This window comes from Lepisma saccharinum, chromosome 16, assembly GCF_977018435.1.
Source record: "Lepisma saccharinum chromosome 16, izLepSacc3.1, whole genome shotgun sequence".
In the NCBI taxonomy this organism is placed as follows: Eukaryota; Metazoa; Arthropoda; class Insecta; order Zygentoma; family Lepismatidae; genus Lepisma; species Lepisma saccharinum.
Genome location: NC_139244.1, coordinates 19,892,346 through 19,912,429, shown reverse-complemented (window position 1 = coordinate 19,912,429; position 20,084 = coordinate 19,892,346). Strand labels below are relative to the sequence as shown.

Here is a 20,084-nt window from a genome sequence, read left to right as displayed (position 1 = left end):
TGCACCTTTCGGACAGAGCCTGTGTTGTCGAGTTCGGTAAGTGTAACTCTGCGATTACAGTGCAAAGATGTTTTCACTTGCGTTACCAAGTGAATGGAGCATTCACAGGTGGTATAGACAGTTCATAAACACTGGTTGCATATGTAAAGGAAAAAGTACCGGGAGGCTGCATGTGTTGGAAGAAAATGTCGCGAGAATCCAAATGTCTTTTCAACGTAGCCCTTCCAAATCAACATGTCGTGCAAGTCAGGAGTTGCAACTCCCTCAGACAACTGTGTGCAGTTTTTTGCGGCGTCGTTTGGTGATGAAGCCATACAAGTTACAGTTTTTACAGGTGTTGAAGCATGAGGACAAGGGAAAAAGAGTGGAATTTGCTGGCAAGATACTGGAAGTTGTTGAAGAGGATAGCAGTTTCATGTTAAAAGACTTCTGTTTAGTGACGAGGCTACTTTCCACCTTAGTGGTAAGATTAATAAACAGAATGTAAGAATTTGGGGCCTACAAAATCCATATGCGAACATTGAACATGATAGAGATTCAACATGATCCCCCCTGGCATCATTAAGTGCGCACTTTCCTTAATGAAACTCTTCCAAGACATTGGATTGGTCATCAGGCAGTTAAAGACCTGGCACTTTTCAGCTGGCCTCCAAGGTCACCGGACTTGTCTCCGTGTGACTTCTTCCTCTGTGGGTACATTAAGGAAACCGTTTATGTACCACCACTACCAAATGACCTGGACGAGCTGAAAAATCGAATCAGTGCTGCGGTGGCTTCAGTCACGAAATACATGCTTGCCAGAGTTTGGGACGAATTTGATTACCGCTGTGATATTGTTTGTGCTGCTGGTGGAGGACATATTGAACATCTGTACATAAAACTTGTAGTGTTTGTGAGTCTATGTAAAAAGTGTCATGCATTTGCTATTTACATATTTACAGTTTCTAAAATATACCACTAAAAATCCTTAAATTCTTTTTTAATCACCCTGTATATGTATAATTTACTCGGTGAGTGGACACCACTTTGAACTCATGCCTACTGATACAGATACCCATGCATGCTTAAAAGTTGTTCACAATTTTAATATATAACTCCAATTATAAGCATTAACTAAACAGTTTTTTTACTTTAAAATATTCTAAAAATACAACAGAATATTAAAATACCTGTTACATATTTAAAAAAAAATAGTTAATTTTTCACATAATATTGGTGCAAAATCAATGGAAACTTCAAATTTTGCATAACTTCCAGGATAATTACACTCTGCGAAAATGTCTCTTGAAATTATTGCAGAACCAATGAAAAATCAAAATGTGCTGGAAAAGGATCAGTAAATAAAACTCAGGTATCACTGGTGTCAGCCAATACTTATACATCAGCACTGGTAACGAGCTCGACTCGAGAATTTACACAACAATTCTCCTCCGAGGCACTGAATACATGTCATGACTGAACTATTTCCACAGCTTACCTCTTGCCCTGCAATATCCTCCCATGAAATAGCAGGACCTCCCTCCAGAACTTCTTCCATTATAATTTGAGCAAGTTTAGGATCGACTCCCTTGAGAGAGGGTGTCTTCTTAGCTGAGGGAGCACGGGATGTCGATGGACTCATACCAACCCCTGGCTTCCTTGCTGGCGAACTACTTGGGCCCTGCAAGAAGACAAAAGTATCCATCTATTCCTCAAATCCTACAAGACACATGCAATAAAAATTATTCAGCATGATGATGTAGTCAGTAGAGCAACCGACTGCCATCTGGAGACCTGAGGTTGATTTCAGCAGCAGCTCTCTGGTACCTGGGGGGGTGGCAACTCTGGATGGTAAAAGCAGCTGGAGCATCGTGGTGATCACATCACCTCTACAAATGGTCGAGACTGAATGTGTGGGCTCTACCTCCACATCTTTTCACGGAAGTGGCAATGTACTGAGGATAGCTTTACCCTTTTCTCATGTATATCTATGGGCAATTCCACAAAAATTGAAACAAAAATATGAAATTCTCGCATGAATTAAAGTATATTATGTTAAACATGATAATGTAATGTCTGTATGAAACTATCTGATATAGATTTCTATAAATTTTTCTTACTGCTGCATAGTTCAGCATAATGTTACATCGATAAGAAAAACTTATTATTTTTACAGCCCAACTTCTACCAACTTGATTCTCTAATCATTGTTTGCATATCAGAAGTTTTCTTGTTTGCCTATTCATTTCACTGAAATATGAATATTATCAACTGAAGGTCTGTTCCTTACATTTTATGATTTACATTTGTAACAGTACAATTTTTATGAATGTATAAAGAATAATTACAGCCCAAGTATCCAGATATATATCAATACTAACCTTGTGAAGTAAAATCTAAGCTTTCACATGATTCGTTTACACCAGTCTATACAGGTAAAAATTGCCAATAATTTAACCAATCTGATATTTCTATAACTATACCTCTACTTCAGGTCTGTTTGTGTGATTTGTCCACTTTTATTAACATGTTCAGTTATGTAGATTTTTCAGCGAAAAATGCAGGCTCGACCGACCAGGATTCGAACCCGGGTCTCTGGCAATCTGTGCCATTGCTCTATCACTGAGCCACCGAGCCAGCTCGACTTCACCTGATATTTCATTGGCGCTGTTTTACCCGTGTGGAATCATCTCTGCAAGTGCTACCACTGGGAGGAACCAGGCAACATCTACGTCAAGTGTTTCAAAGGCAACAGATCCTGTTGCAGTAGAACTTGCAGAGATGATTCCACACAGGTAAAACAGCGCCAGTGAAAAATCAGGTGAAGCCAGGCCGGCTCGGTAGCTCAGTGGTAGAGCAATGGCACGGATTGCCAGAGACCCGGGTTCGAGTCCTGGACGAGCCTGCATTTTTCGCTGAAAAATCTACGCTACTACATCTCCTGTGTGTGCCTTATTTAATGTTCCCTTAGGTCTCCCTCTATTTCAGCTTTATACAGAAGCTGTACCTCTTATACTTACTTATTTTACCTTTCCTAAATTATAAAAAAAAAAATCTTGCATCAGAAAAATGAAAGTCGGGACTTGGATGAACAGATTAACACAAATCTTCTATGAAATACACAATGCTGCTCTTTAAACGTATTAAACAAATATTTCCAAATCACTTACCGAAAGCTGTCTCTTGACACTGGGAGGCGTTGCAACTGCTTTGACTCGGTTGCCAACCGACTGAGATCGAGAACCCATATTCCGAGGTAGGGTCTGACTTTTATTCATTATGGCACCTGTCCTCTTGCCTGGAACATTTAATTTCTTCCCAGTTGCTGGAAATTATAAAGTTAAGATTAACCAAAAAAATGTGATTGCATGTGAATCTACATAACACGAAATTTCAGCCTCATAACAGTGTAACTAACAAGCATCTCAGATGATAAACTCTATCATAACAAAAGACAAGTTTTGCTTTATTTGCAAACTTATATTAATTTTTCTAATACTATAAACATTGTAGAATAGAATACTATGTACAAACAAAACAAAAATTTTAAAAATCTTAAAATGAGCATTAAAGCAAGATTGGAAAATCTATTCTTTTCCTTATATCCTTGAACATATAAATGATATAAACAACTCTTAGTAAATGTAAAAGAAAACAAACCACATGATTAGAAAGATCAGAAAATAGCAAGTACTAAATAAAGCCAAGATATACAAAAACAAACAAGAAAAGAATATAATTTTGACAAAAGTGAAATATAAGTTAACAAATAGAAATGAAAAAATAAACTAATAATAATAATCAATAAAAGCAGACATTTTGAGGGTACGTGTTATTTTTACATATGTCCAACCAACTGTTCTGTATACATTTGAATGTTAAAATTGGAGGAAGTGCATATTTCAAGTGACGCTGAACGGGATATGGAGTACATAAATTAAATAAATCTTTAGCAAAATATGACAGGAAGACACATGAGGTAATTCAAAAATTAAAAAAAAAGATGGAAGTAATTGGCACAGGTAGAAAGAAACCTTGCAATTTTTTTTTTTTTTTTTTTTTTTTGGAAATCCTGATGTTTACATTATTGCATTTTCAAAACGTCTTCCACATTCTTACTTTCATGTAGGGATGTGCCGAAGCCAATTGCAGATGTATGAAAATCGGCAGAAATTGACATATTGGCATCGGCAAAAATCCTATATTTAAACCGGTACATATTATACTAGTTTTACCTTCTAATAAGTTTTATATTTTAGTTTTGTGAGATTTGTTGAAAATTAGTTTATGATTCTTCATCATTATAGAGTTTTTGTAATAAAATTATTGCAAACTCTCATTCAGAGGATCAACCTAACTCAAAATCAGAAATAAAACAGTACATTGCTGAACCAACTAGTCCACGTGACCAGGATATGCTGTTGTGTTGGAAATTCAAAAATTAGTATTCAAACCTGAAGCAAGTGCTGAGAAAATACTTGGTCATAGCTGCTGAATCAGTATGAGACCTCGGTGTTGCTGAACAGATTTGCGATAAGAGAAGACATATATTACTTCCAGAAGTGCTTCCAAAACTCGTGTTTCTGAAGTTGAATCTGGCAGCAGTAAATTTCCAACATTAAGACCAGGAATTCATTTTGCATTTCAAATAACTGCTTGCGTACTAATGTTAAATCTCTTGAGAATCTGTGTTCTTCTTAAAGGTTCACATAACCACATACATTATGATATGCAATAGAAATGTACATAGCAATTATTTTTTTTGTCATGCTGAAAATAACATCCCATTTCTGTTTAATAATCTTATGGATCGGAATTGGTTAAATATCGGCATCGGTTCCATTAATTATTGGTGAGTACATCGGCATCGGTAAATTTTCAGCCTCGTCACATCCCTACTTTCATGTCTTTCTTTTTTTTTCAAAATTCTAATTGTCTGTATCTATTTACATGTTAATATGAGTTATATTCCAGTCTTTTTAACACAGCATAACTAAATTAATATAAAAATTATATGATGAATGACAAAAGGAAAAAGGAGAGAAATTAAATGATGAACAATGTGCTGATCTCTTAACAGAAAACAATGAATATTATTTTCAAATCTCTATAAATGTACCAATAAGTTACAGTGATTAAAAATTTTTAAAATGGCTCTTAAAGATAAATTCAAAATTTAATACAATGCAGTGTGCACAGCTAATAAGCATATATAGCAGTAGGCACATGATAGTGTATGTTGCAATTTGAGGAATGCGCCACACAAACTTGACAAAATAGAAGCTTTGTGATTGAAGCACATTTTACATTAGAATTTTCTTGCCTTACCTCTTTCATCGTGCCTTTTCAACATACCTATTATATTCTAGGAGCAAAAATTGAAATGCAATAATGTTACGGAATGTAAAAATGAAATCAAACCACACAATGAAGGTACCATAATATATAAAAAAGAGACTCCCTTGATCAATAGAATTAAATTCAATAATATAATGTTATATAACTAGTTATCAGTTTCTGAAGAAAGAAAGAAAAAAGTTATATGGTGGATTGTTCAACCATATCTATTTTTATTATACAGGGTGTTCTGTTCAAACCTCCCACATTTCAATTCGTCATTGCTAAAAGGTTATGAAACATAATGGAATGCGAGTGGTACTAGAGAAACTCAAAGAACTTTATTGCATGAAGCACTAAACACAAATGCACCTCTACACTGAACTTTAATACACCTCTATGTGTGCACCGTTTGTAGCATGAATAATATCCAATCTGAGAACCTCCGGATTGTTTATTAACACTTCCATTCGCCAAAAACTTTGCACGCCATGCCTTAATGGTTTACCCATCAGGTGCGCTCACCTCCATATTCTCTCCGGTAATTTCTTTGGTTTCTACATACCAGAATACAGATTGTGCACGCTGCTGCGGAGTCTCCATTGTGCTTAATGCGATTGTAGCACTGCATAGTGAGAGAACGGTGAACTTCGAGGTAATAAAATTCTTTGAGTTTCTCTTTCGTCTAGTATCATTCGCATTCCATTATGTTTCATAACCTTCTAGCAATGACGAATTGAAATGTGGGAGGTTTGAACGGAACACGCTGTACTTTCAAATAATTTATGTCTATACCAGATGTTCATGTGTATACATGTGGGAAATGTATGGTTTAAGAAAACCAATAACAGAAAGGTATTCATGTTTTGAATGTCACTATCAGATACTTTCTAGTCTCCAGCATTGGGAATATGCAAACTAAACTTCCAAATTCTAAAATCTATTTCACATTACTATTATCACGAAAACAAAAACTTACTAGAATAGTAAGAAACATTGATTTCATGACTGCAACAACATTTATCGTTAACACTGAACAAAATCAAAAAGTTAAGGCAAATTTAGTTGTAGTAATTTAGTTGCAGTTTTCAGCAAAACGTTAGATTTACTGCACTACATTGAATAAACTATCTCTTCTTTTTTTAGTTGTAGTATTCCCATAACTTTTTAGGGAAAACAACTTTTCTAACACTTTGTAAATATATTTCATACTAGGGCAAACATTTAACCTTGAAAGTGCCTTCACTTTCTGATTCTGCCTTATATATGAAGCATTTTCATGCTTATCTACAAAACTAATATACATGCACAATGAAAGCTGTCTAGCGCAGGCACCATTCATGCTAAACAAATGTACTATTTATATTTGAAAATTGCAGGCAAACATGCAAGAATAAAACCTTTCATAAAAAGTACGTAGTATTGATACTGCCTAAGGAATATTGAATAACTTAAGCCATACAGCAAGTATAGAAGTAAATACAGTTGGTACAAGTTTATAAAATGTTACATGGAAAACGCTCTTCTTCATATTTTTAATTTCCTACATCAGTTTGGCATACAATTGGTCTTAATTGAGGAAAATATAAAGATATCTAGGTTTTACAAATACTAGTCAAGGTAGAAGGCTTCCCTCGCAGCCAGATAGACGAGGGTAACTGGCAAACTTCTTGAAACTGCAATTTCAGAATTCTCCAATGTGTGTGTGCACATGGTGCTAAAAATTGCATTGTCTTGTTTGTGGTTGTTAAGGCTTTGCTGGACATTTGGCCGCCAGAACTAGGACAGTTTTGTTTGTGGTTCTTAAGGCTTGGCTAAACCTTTGGCCAGAGCTAGGACAGCTTTGTTTGTGGTTCTTAAGTCTTCACTGGACCTTTGGCCAGAGCTAGGACAGCTTTGTTTGTGGTTCTTAAGGTTTCACTGGACCTTTGGCCAGAGCTAGGATAGCTTTGTTTGTGGTTCTTAAGACTTCGCTGGACCTTTGGCCAGAGCTAGGACAGCTTTGATTGTGGTTCTTAAGGCTTCACTGGACCTTTGGCCATAGCTAGGATAGCTTTGTTTGTGGTTCTTAAGGCTTGGCTAAACCTTTGGTCAGAGCTAGGATAGCTTTGTTTGTGGTTCTTAAGGCTTGGCTGAACCTTTGACCAGAGCTAGGGTAGCTTTGTTTGTGGTTCTTAAGACTTCTCTGGACATTTGGCCAGAGCTAGGACAGCTTTGTTTATGGTTCTTAAGGCTTGGCTAAACCTTTGGTCAGAGCTAGGACAGCTTTGTTTCTGGTTCTTAAGACTTCGCTGAACCTTTGGTCAGAGCTAGGACAGCTTTGTTTGTGGTTCTAAAGGCTTCGCTGGACCTTTGGCCAGAGCTAGGACAGCTTTGTTTGTGGTTCTTAAGGCTTGGATGAACCTTTGACCAGAGCTAGGGCAGCTTTGTTTGTGGTTCTTAAGACTTCGCTGGACCTTTGGCAAGAGCTAAGACAGCTTTGTTTGTGGTTCTTAAGGCTTGGCTAAACCTTTGGTCAGAGCTACGACAGCTTTGTTTCTGGTTCTTAAGACTTCGCTGGACCTTTGGTCAGAGCTAGGACAGCTTTGTTTGTGGTTCTTAAGTCTTCACTGGACCTTTGGCCAGAGCTAGGACAGCTTTGTTTGTGGTTCTTAAGGTTTCACTGGACCTTTGGCCAGAGCTAGGATAGCTTTGTTTGTGGTTCTTAAGACTTCGCTGGACCTTTGGCCAGAGCTAGGACAGCTTTGATTGTGGTTCTTAAGGCTTCACTGGACCTTTGGCCATAGCTAGGATAGCTTTGTTTGTGGTTCTTAAGGCTTGGCTAAACCTTTGGTCAGAGCTAGGATAGCTTTGTTTGTGGTTCTTAAGGCTTGGCTGAACCTTTGACCAGAGCTAGGGTAGCTTTGTTTGTGGTTCTTAAGACTTCGCTGGACATTTGGCCAGAGCTAGGACAGCTTTGTTTATGGTTCTTAAGGCTTGGCTAAACCTTTGGTCAGAGCTAGGACAGCTTTGTTTCTGGTTCTTAAGACTTCGCTGAACCTTTGGTCAGAGCTAGGACAGCTTTGTTTGTGGTTCTAAAGGCTTCGCTGGACCTTTGGCCAGAGCTAGGATAGCTTTGTTTGTGGTTCTTAAGGCTTGGCTGAACCTTTGACCAGAGCTAGGGCAGCTTTGTTTGTGGTTCTTAAGACTTCGCTGGACCTTTGGCAAGAGCTAAGACAGCTTTGTTTGTGGTTCTTAAGGCTTGGCTAAACCTTTGGTCAGAGCTACGACAGCTTTGTTTCTGGTTCTTAAGACTTCGCTGGACCTTTGGTCAGAGCTAGGACAGCTTTGTTTGTGGTTCTAAAGGCTTCGCTGGACCTTTGGCCAGAGCAAGGACAGCTTTGTTTGTGGTTCTTAAGGCTTGGCTGAACCTTTGACCAGAGCTAGGGCAGCTTTGTTTGTGGTTCTTAAGACTTGGCTGGACCTTTGGCCAGAGCTAAGACAGCTTTGTTTGTGGTTCTTAAGACTTCGCTGGATCTTTGGTCAGAGCTAGGACAGCTTTGTTTGTGGTTCTTAAGGCTTCGCTGGACCTTTGGCCAGAGCTAGGACAGCTTTGTTTGTGGTTCTTAAGGCTTGGCTAAACCTTTGGTCAGAGCTAGGACAGCTTTGTTTGAGGTTCTTAAGGCTTGGCTAAACCTTTGGTCAGAGCTAGGACAGCTTTGTTTCTGGTTCTTAAGACTTCGCTGGACCTTTGGCCAGAACTAGGACAGCTTTGTTTGTGGTTCTTAAGGCTTCGCTGGACCTTTGGCCAGAGCTAGGACAGCTTTGTTTGTGGTTCTTAAGGCTTGGCTGAACCTTTGACCAGAGCTAGGGCAGCTGTTTTCGAATTGTCTTCTCTTTTCGAAAAAACTGCTATGATATTCCAAAATTTGAAAATAAAATGTGCTTCGAATTCCTTCTAGACCATTCACATGAACCTTCATGATTATAGTTGTCTAGATATTAGCAATAATTTAATAGACTTAAGTATCCACGAAACTATTGAAATAGGCAACAGCGAAAGCAAACCACAGGAAGATTCACATGAATGCTCTAGGAGTTCTAAGCATAAGTAATTTTTTTAGATTTTGGAATATCAAGCAGTTTTTTGAAAGGAGAGGAAAATTTTAAGAGTAGGGTATGTCACATCAATTTCAGTAGACTACCGATGAATAAACTGGATGCAGACATACTAGTGATATCTTAAATAGTACTGGGACTTCGCTTGCATGTTAAATGCTGTTCTGCAATTGACAAGAAAGTCTCCACATGTTGTTTTTGCTGTTTTTGAAAACACCACCAATTTTATTTGTAGTGAACATGTAAAATGATGAGAGGATGCGATTTTCATGAATTATAATTTAAAATCTCACCTCTATCACTGATATTCTTTAAAAGAAATATATATATACACTCTTTCAAAATCTAACTTTCATTTGTTGCAGTAGAAGCATTCCAGATTTCGGTGAGTTTTTATGAAATTTTTGTTTCACCAGTCAGACGCACACTGTTTGGAAAGTGCAGAAAAAGAAGTAGCTGCTATAGTCTGGAGAGCCAGATACGAGAATTGATTGATTGATTTATTTTACTTCACTTTTCTGCCATTTTTGGCTAATCATGAAGATCAGTGCTAACCACTCCACCATGGAGGCCGGCACTAGATGAGAGTAGTGACAATGATTGCTGCACTCCTGCACGTTAGGCATTGTGCTTTAAAGGACTATTGTGTATATATATACAGGTTATATATACAATTACCAAATACTGGTAACTGATAGTGTGCTGATCAGATATGAAATGCTTAATTTTTACAACGAACCTGAATGAAATATGTACTTCCACAATAAATATATGTACCACACTACCTGACTGGTTTTGTCTTACAAGGCACTTAATATTTAAAGAAGAATATAGTTGAATTTTGCATTACATGTAAGTAAACAGAATTGTGGAAGAAAATCAAAGGTTATTTAAACAAATATTAAAACAGGATAATTGTTGGCAATTATACCAACATACCAATTCTTCATTGTAATCACTATCATTCCACACACTGTAAGCTTTCAGAATAGCTTGTTCAATAGACATTATGAAGTCTTCGAAATAACTATTCACAACAATGTTCACCTTGGTTCTGAATATTTAGATAACAAACAACTGTTTAGTCTAAAACCAATACCACATTATGTTAATGAAACATACTTTATAATTATGGAAATTCATATTCTAAATGTATTTATGCTCTAAATTAAGTTACGATAATAGCAATTAAAAAGCCAAATTAGCTCACAGATAGGTACATATAATTTACAGATTGTGCATATGATTTAAGCAATCGCGTGTGTGCATATTGGCAAAACAGAATGTGTGATTATTTTTTGTTGTTAGTAAATCTGAGAAGTGATGCATGAGGTGCAAATGTGAAGATCTATGTTAGTAATCTTATGTGCTTGACACTGCAGTGGTGCTCATTTTTATCCTTTTATGTATGAATGCAATATTTTACACATGTAAGAATGGTGCATTAAAATTTTATTTAACGAATTCGCATTTTTTTCCCCTCGAAGTGGGAGACTTTTCAAAGAAAATGGATGCTTATAGTATAGACGTAACCTGGTGGGTGCAAGGGAAATACTCCCCCTCTCCCACATTTCCAGCTTTATTAAAATATACATGTTAGGGATACTTTTTTAAACCTTCTGGAAGGTTCATGTTCTGCCCTGCCCCCCCCCATAAAAAATAGACCCCAAGTTACTACAAAAGTTGATTTCTGATCGACATTATACAATACAAGGTTGCATCTCATGAAAAAGAAACAATTTCAGGCTAACTTGGTGCACTGACTTTTGAAAACTTATTAGAAGTGGGCATCTATAGGGATTATACCATGCAGAAGGTTATAACGCTAATATAATTCCAGGGAGGAGAGGGGTGGGTAAATAATTCAAATGGAATAATCTTGTATGTTAAAATCACACCTATAAAACTATAAGATTTCTTACAGGAGTCCAATCAATTCTCTCTTAGCCTCAATGCACCATTTTCCCAGCATTTGACAACATTGACGAAAATAGACAGAAAACAATAGAACTGAAGCATAAAGCTCAACTATGTATAGAAGTTATATCCTTTATGGTTTTATGAACATTAATAAATTATTTTCTTGTATATGATAAAACAAAAATGTAAAGATCACTAATGAATTCTGACAAGAGACAATCTTATAGTATTTGTTGATCTAAGGGCTTTGGCTTCAATAAGAATAGCATTTTAGCAATAAAAGAGGGGATTCTAAATATGATGTTGAAGAAGTTCTAGCTCATGCAGATTTAGTAATCCAGCATGCTCACTAAATTCATACCTGTAAATCCAGTGTAAAATAATCAGAAATACTGCCTAATCAATGGGGAGAGTAAAGCATGTGAAACTTTGCTCAAATATTTATAACTAAAAATATTACAAGAAAAATAAATAGGTTACCTCAGGATGGCCACAGAAACTGGGGAAAGGGACAATCCACAGGATTCTAATTGTAAAATTTTTTAAACTTCCCAGCATATTTTCTTTGGATTTTCAATCAAATTTTTCCCACTCACATATTTTATTACATATGGAATATTCTTATGTTTGACAACATTATTATGGAATGAATCTTGAAACTTTTCTGGTGATGAATGATGATATTCTCTTGAGTTATCACTAGAAGCTCACACCAGGGATTGAACACAGGACACCTCACACAAATGGAGAGTGTGCCTAATCATTCAGCTACGTACGAGTTTGAATGACATAGTTTGAACTTTATAAATGCTAATCGAGACTGGACCTACAGTTTCAAGTGGGGTCCAAATCACTATGTGCCTTCACCAGATATCAAATGCAGGATCATTTGATTACAAGGTGATGACATTACCATCGGGGAGGCCTCGAATGATGTAAAAAGGTGAAGTGAGAAGAAAATACGAAAAATAAAAATTGCAAAATATTTTGGCATTTCAGTTCATAATTTACTGAACTTAAAGGTCCATACAGGATATCGGAAATGGATTTGGTGGAATCCTGTTTGTGATCTCTATATTTTCCAATATAAAACTTAATTTTACAGAAATTCCCGTGGCCATTCTGTTATTTGGTAAACAAACATTAGGTAGGTAAAACGAGAAAGTAAAATTAGCATAAGGAATTCCTGAAGCATTGGGCACCACTGCACCACAGGCAAAAGAATATGGCTTTCAAACAAAAAAAGAAACGGCATCCTTCTAAAAGCTCAACTACAAGCAAATCTTCCCAGCTCTTTATTTACCTTCAGAAGGCTTGCTGGCAAAGGTATGCGAGTGAGGCAAATTTCGGTTATCACGCTGTTGCCTGGCAGGGTATCCTCCGTTTATACAGGAATGCATGGTGTAGGTTTTCTCTGTGTTGTGTGAGGTTTTATGGACACGTGGCTGAGGACTGTGGGGTGGGTGGAAGTTATGGATCCTTCCCCTGCTACTAGATCTTTTAATATCGGATGTTTCTGTGTCCACTGATAACTGCTGAAGGTGGACTAGGTTTACTAAAAACAGAAAAAGAAATAAGTCAATCTTACTCCTGCAAGCAAAAACACAATTGTAAGAAAAGAAAAAAAGATTCGAAAAAAATTTAAATTCTACATTAAAAAAAATAAAACATATTGGATATTATTAGAAAATGTTGAGTTATTTTTATGGGGTTAGATCTTTACAGTAAATAGCACAATAACTACTTTCCAAGCTCTACACTGGAGACTGGTCTATTTCCCAGTTTTGAAAATAGGACTACATTTTACATTAATTTAGATTAGTTTTCAAATATCAGTAAAAATAAATTTACATAATCAATCAATAAGCAAAATGAATGCAATACTGACTTTATACGGAGCATACATAGAGAGCTAAACATATATTTCAGTGAGATACGGGCTACTTTTAAGTAATAACAGGTTTCCTTTGAATAACAACACTTGCTGACATACCATACAGGAAAACAAAGAACCCACTCCAACCATCCATTACCAAATCGACAATCACTCCATTTCCCAAATGTGACGAATATTTGTTTTTCTTTACGTATGAACATGTGCTGGCTCATATTCACATACATATTTGCATGCACACCATCTCATTCAAGTTAGTCAGTCAAGCACCTTGTGTTAATTTCCCAGATGATTTACACGCATACAGGGTGTCTCCATGAACATGCTTCAGACTTTCAGTGGCGAGTTCAAAAACACGAACATGTGATAAGTGATCCGGAAAGATCCCAGTCAAGATTTCTCAGTTACTGCAACATGTTCTACTTGTTGTCGATTAGCACATCTTGGTTTAGCATGATGGGGTCCAGTCCTCATTGTAACTGATGCTCATGAACGTCTTTATGAGACTTTCCCCCTGAATGGCAGGTAGGGATAGGAGCTTCTGTTGCTTGGCCAGCACATTCACCTGATCTGACCCAACTTGATATTTCATTATGAGGCACCTGTGGATGATAAAGAATTCCTGGCCTAAATCCTTCCTACCTGTGGTATCATCAGAACAACTGTACAGATGTTAGAGCAGATGATCTTATTGTGCCACTGCTGTGTCTGCATCGAAGCTGAGAAATGACATTTTGAACTTCTGTAATGTATTCATTTTGGCTTGACAAGATATGATGTAGCAATGGCATTACTTATTAAGGGTTTCCTTAACCGCACTTTCAAAGGCACCCCATAAGGCATAAAAGATTAAGAGATTACATAGAACCTGCTACCTACTAAAAACAGTTTCCGGACCGGGGTTCCGTATCACATGTTCATGTTCTTGTCCCCTTCCATCATTCCTGAAAGTCAGAAACACCTTGTATGTATCTAACCAAATTTTCTTGTATTATATTCTTTACCTGTAATTTTTACATTACATATTTATAGTAGCAAGTTGCAGCATGAATGAAGATGATGATGAACATGATAGAACAAAGACAAGCATCCTGGCTTATACAAGAATTACAACAGACAGGTTGTGGGTTTCTATCTCAATGAATATTATTTTTATTATTCATTGTGTATCAACACAGGGGGCTATTTTCCACCCATGATAATTAAACCCCGCCACACACACACATACATACATATGTTAGTTAATTACAATTTTTGGCATGAAATGTTAAAATATGCATGAGAAAATTAATACAATGTCTTAAGTGAGATTCTAAACCCAAATCCAGAAAAGTGTATTAAAATATATATATCACACGATAGAAATGGTTTAATAAAAAACTAAATCACTTATAACTTCAATGAGAATAATTTTCAACTTCAACAGCGTCACTTATAAAGATAAGAATATGCTGAGAGTTGAGAAAAACTAATACACTAACAGTAAAACGACAACATCACAATGTAATTAAATAATATTTACGTAACAATGCATCTAGAAGAAGCAGCTATATAAAACACTAAACATTCACACTACAATGTCTCTCTACTTCCGTACTTTATCAGTCGACACATATAACACATGCATGCTCCACACACACAGTAAACATTACACTTAGGAAATGAACACTAAATTCTTATCTCTAAAGCTAGAAACTATTGCTAACACTCTTCTACCTAAGAAATCTAGGCGATCTTTTGCCATTGTGAGGTTTGTCTTCATTTTTTGCTGGAGACGCTGCGCTCTTTCCCATACCTCGCCTTTCCCGTAACATTCTACTGCTATTCCCTTTTCCAATTCCGCTATTCCCTTCTTGTACAATTCAATGGCCACATCCTTTTGACCTGGAAACACAAAAAAATAACACATTTAATATCCAGGGTATATGTAGCATTGAAATTACTTACAAGAACATGATTTTATGTATGCAACATTTAAAAATTCATTTCCCCTTTAATTTTGCACTTTAACCACTCTCTTACAACAAATATAGCAATCTATAGTAATTACTAAATTACTACGGAAGATTCGATTACTTATTACTAAGTAGCATGTTGAGGTTGGTTGATTTGGTGTTTTAAGTCCACTTTATGCACAGTAAGGCTAATCGGGACTGGACCTACATTTTGAAGTGAGACCCGAACCACTATGTGCCTTCACCGGGTATCAAACCCAGGACACCTTTATTACAAGGCGAAGCATGTTAAGGTGATGAGGTATAGTTTTACATAAGATGTACATTATTTCCTGTCAAAATGTATATACGTATTGGGAAAAAAGGAAGTAAGTGGATCTTTAAATTTATTATTAATAAATAACTCTGCTTAATTAAGTTAAATGGAGTGTATTAATAATATACATCTTTTTCGGCAGTTTTCGTAAAGGTCAGTTCCTCTACAACTTTTCTTCTTTCTGTCTATGTGATTTGGTTACATTAATCAATGTGTTCCTTACTTCAAAAGTAAAACTTCCACAACGCCATGTTTGTGCATTAAAAAAGGAGACACGGTGAACCAAGACCCTTTGACCACTGTTTTCACTCATAACAGGATGCCTTGTAATCAAGGGGTCCCGGGTTTGATATCCGGTGGAGGCACATTGCACAGTGGTTAGGATCCCATTTCAACCTGTAGGCTGTCACGATTAGCCTATCTGTGCTCAAAATGGACTTTAAAAAATCAAACAAACTCACCACATGACTCTTGAGCAGGTTTGGAAGGATTAAAACACAATGTTTCTTTTATATATGTATAAAACACGTCTACAATTGAATAGTATATGGATGAAGGAACTTTGTTCAGTACTCAATGTATTCTGTTGCATTCATAATGAAGTGTGATAAATTGCCAACGCTGTTCTTGAGCATGGCGTTTACAACGGTGCGTGAGAGAAAACTGGGCATACAATAAGTTTGGCAGCCTCGAGTTTGTTTCCTACCGCGAGCAACGTTCGGCACTCTAGGACAAGAAAGTAAACGACTTCAGCCGATCGCTGATTGTTGTTGCCAGATCAAACCAACTTTAAACCTCCCGCTTGCCCCTCCCTTTCCCCTGCACTTACAGGAACGGGGGGGGGAGATGACCTACGCAACACTCCTCCTGACCTGTAGGTGATTCCTGCTGTGGTTTCCTCTGCCGTTGGGCACACGAAGGTCGTCAAAGTCATGTCACAGACAATACTTGCTCATGTGAATGACGGCTGGAGTACGGCCATGCCTTGCTTCGGGATGAAAATTTCTCCCTTTCCCTCTGCCCGAATAAAGGGCAGCTTGTGCCGAGTCTTCTGCTAAATGCGTTCTGTATTGATCTCCGTGTCGAACTAGGAAAATCGAACCTCTGGGGCAATTATTTACTGGTCGTATCCTTTACGCATCAATCGATAGGACTTTAGGTCGGTCAGTCGGTCGCTTTCAATTTCCGGTGTGTGCATTTTGCATAGCTTCTACTCCGAGTTGTCTTCCCAGAATTCCGCAATTCCTATTCCTTATGTTCCGCACATTTAAATTATTTTAGGCTTAGAACATAACAGGTGATTGAAAGCGCGCCACGAAAGAGGCCAGTGCCTGAATAACCCCCAATCACTCGCGGGGGTCACGTGCCTTTCCAGGTTTGTTAGCAGGGAACGGATTTATACGTACTAAAAAGTGTTGGATATGTGTCATATATTTATTTTAATCAAAATATGGAATTAAATATGGACTTATAAAGTGTGGATAATGACAATATTCATTAAGCAAGCTCCTCGCCTAGCTTTCAAAATGCATTAGGCTTCCATGACATTAATTGTAATGCAAAAGTCAAATATAGTATAATTCCCGGTTTTCAAGGTGAACTTTCCAAAAAGTTCAAGGGTACAAGTAGGTGTTTTCTCTATATCAACCTTACGTATTACAGCCTCTCATCAACCACACACACACACAAGTATATAAACAATATAAAAAGTCTGAGATTCAAGTGTATCCAAAAAATTCTAATTCAATGAAAGAGTATATAAATTTAAAATATTTAGTTTAAGGTGAGGAGTTTTACTTTGCCACTTCACATACTCAGACTCGTAATAACCTACAAACACAAGTCACAAATATTACAAATTATAAATAATCTAAAAAATAATGTTAATTGCATAAGAATTTCACACTCAAATTTATCTTATCAACTTCGAGATATTTTATATAGCAATAATATTCCGTCTGTCAGATAGATTGTTCTCCAAAGGACTTTTAACAAAGTAAACGCATTGAGAGAATTGTTTTATTTTCCACGCAGCTTTCTTTTCCTTTCTCAATAAAAATAGAAGTTAAAAACTGTGAAATACAGTAAAAACTGCATATCCCGGAACCTCTATAAGAAGGAAACCTGTAAATACGGGGGGAAAAAAGTCCCCAGAACGGACCGATTTTATACCTGAAAATGACCTGCTTAAGGCGGAAACCTTAACGCGGAAACGGAACACCATTTAAAGACCGAGATGTTTTTATTCTCAGTAAGACGGAAATTTCTTCCTTTATTTTTTTCGCTCGCAAGAAAACAATGCAATACTGTAAGTGGAACACGCCTCTGTTGCCAGTCGCTTATCGGTAACATTGTCGATATGAAAGAATGCGCTACAATACTCACAGCTGTTACGATTCCGTTTCTTTCTTTCATCTCTTACCCTCTTTCTCCACCTTTGTCTATTTCTCCTCGGTTCTTTCGTCATCTTTCTATTTTTCTTGTTCTCTCTCTTTGCTTCTTCCTTTTTCCTTCACTTTTATCTCAATCTTTCTTCACCTCTCTTATTCCATCTTTCAATCTTTCTCTTTCTCTCTATCCACATCGCGCTACGACGCCAGGGGTCCCGGGTTCGAAAAGATACATAAGTATGTATGTTCTTACAATACTGTAAAAAGTGTACCAACATGTTGTGTAGTTACATAATTGTAATATCTGCTATGCTTATTGCGACTGTATCGCATTTTTATTCATGTACGTACATGCATTAGTACTCTACCTTGTAAGTAATGCGAAAGGTGAATCTGTCTTTCCATTATTTCCTGCAGCGCTCTATACTGTATTTAAAGTCAACCCTGTATAAGAAGGAAAATTTTGCTCGGAACCATCATGTTCCGGGATAGACAGGTTTTACTGTACTTGTCTCAGCGCATCTATAAATACGTATGTATGTATTCAATGGGATATGAATGAATAAAATGAATTTTTTTTACCGTCTACGAAGAAAAATTCACGCATAATTCTCGAAATTTCCGGTGAGTAGCCACACTGTGGGACCATGTATTATGAGTTGTGCGGCTACCACCAGAACTAACACACAGGAAACGAAATTTCTCAGTCACGTGGTTTTGTTTACATTAACTTCGTTCTTGCAGTGGATGGAGATACTGACCTTTAGCCGCTTAAAATCCACGCTTAAACACACATACAGGTTTATTTTTCCTCCGTTCACAACACTCGTGCCACCAACAAGTCTCCAATTCGAAACACAGCTGGGATAGCGGCTGTTAGGGAACCTGGAGGGAGAAAAAAGTGAGGGCTGTTTTGCAGTAGATACTCCAAATTTAATTTGTGTCGCGATCAGCGGTGAAATTGGTAAACCCATTAGACGATTAGCTTCTAGAAAGCAATAACGGGCGAGTTTCGAAATCGGTCAATCGATCAATGCTGTTAGCACGAATCCTCGCTAGGCATTACTACGGGCTTTTTTACGCATCGGCGATCTCACTAGAGAATACGAGAGCGCTCCGTAGGTTACACTGAGCGAATTTTTATAGCTTTCATCTTAACGGATAACAGAATTGTGCTTCTCTCTGGGTTTTAATCAATTAGTAGAACATAAAAGGGTGCTTTTTCTTAGCATGGGTCTTTCATGTTTCATGCGATATGATAAGTTCAATATGGGGTCGATTGAATTCAATACACTTTATTATTGAACAATGTTCAGCTATTGGTCTACCACCCAAACCCAAATAAAATAAAAATTAAATGAAAAATCACAAAAATTTTAAAACGCGACAATACAAAAGGGTTAAATAATAATAATAAAATCTTCCTACTTTGAAATAGGTTCTTGCACGTACCCGGTTCTCTACCTCACTTTCTGCTACGTAATCGAAGCACGGTAACATTATAGTATAGGGGTGACGGATTTCTTCAAATTTACAGGAGAATGTACTTACGGAAATTGTTTTCTGTAGCGTTGTGGAAGTTTGTGAATGTAGTTTTGATCCATTTTAATGCGAATACATGTTGTTTTCTGCGAAAATCTCTGTCCGACAAGCTGTTTGTGCTGCCGCCATTTGCTTTCTGCACGAGAGCACAATAGATGACGTAATCCCGTAGTCAGTGTTTCAAACTCGCCGTGTTTTCACTAGAACACGACGTGTCTAGTATTTTTAATTTTTAATTTTTTTTAACTATGCTTGCCTAACCTAACTTTACGGAAAATGGTTTCTGGGGCTAACGTCAATGGTTTTTGGGGCTAACGTCAATGGTTTGCGAGGTATTAGCATAATTTCAAATCCGGGCACGAAAGTAGGTATTTTCCGGTGAACGAGGTTGCAGCACTGCATAAATCGACAAAACACTCGCACAACGCGCGATGAACCAGTACACTGTCGCCATAATGTGTTACAGAATCGAAATAACAAGTAACGGTAAGTACTCGTAAATGTAAGAAATAGACATTATCTTACTTAGAAATGCATTATTTCACCTTAGGAAATGTTCCGCATTCCAAAATAGTACGTTAGCAATGTAAGAAAGTGCGAAATATATGATTTACAGGTATCACCCCACCCCATACTATAATAGTACCCGAAGC

The 20,084-nt window shown here is 37.1% G+C and overlaps 1 protein-coding gene across 2 annotated transcripts in view; it reads right to left on the bottom strand.

Moving 5' to 3' along the window:
• The window catches only part of spas (spastin), a 214,028-nt gene that overhangs the window by 13,563 nt on the left and 180,381 nt on the right, over positions 1–20,084 (bottom strand). The window contains exons 2-5 of one of the 2 annotated variants that reach the window (XM_083137830.1): positions 14,945–15,112; positions 12,638–12,889; positions 3,150–3,304; positions 1,478–1,660 (exon numbers count right to left, since the gene is read on the bottom strand). In XM_083137830.1, the coding sequence (XP_082993956.1) occupies positions 1,478–1,660; positions 3,150–3,304; positions 12,638–12,889; positions 14,945–15,112 (758 nt within the window). The remainder of the gene's footprint in view (positions 1–1,477; positions 1,661–3,149; positions 3,305–12,637; positions 12,890–14,944; positions 15,113–20,084) is intronic. The other variant, XM_083137831.1, reaches the window with a different exon arrangement.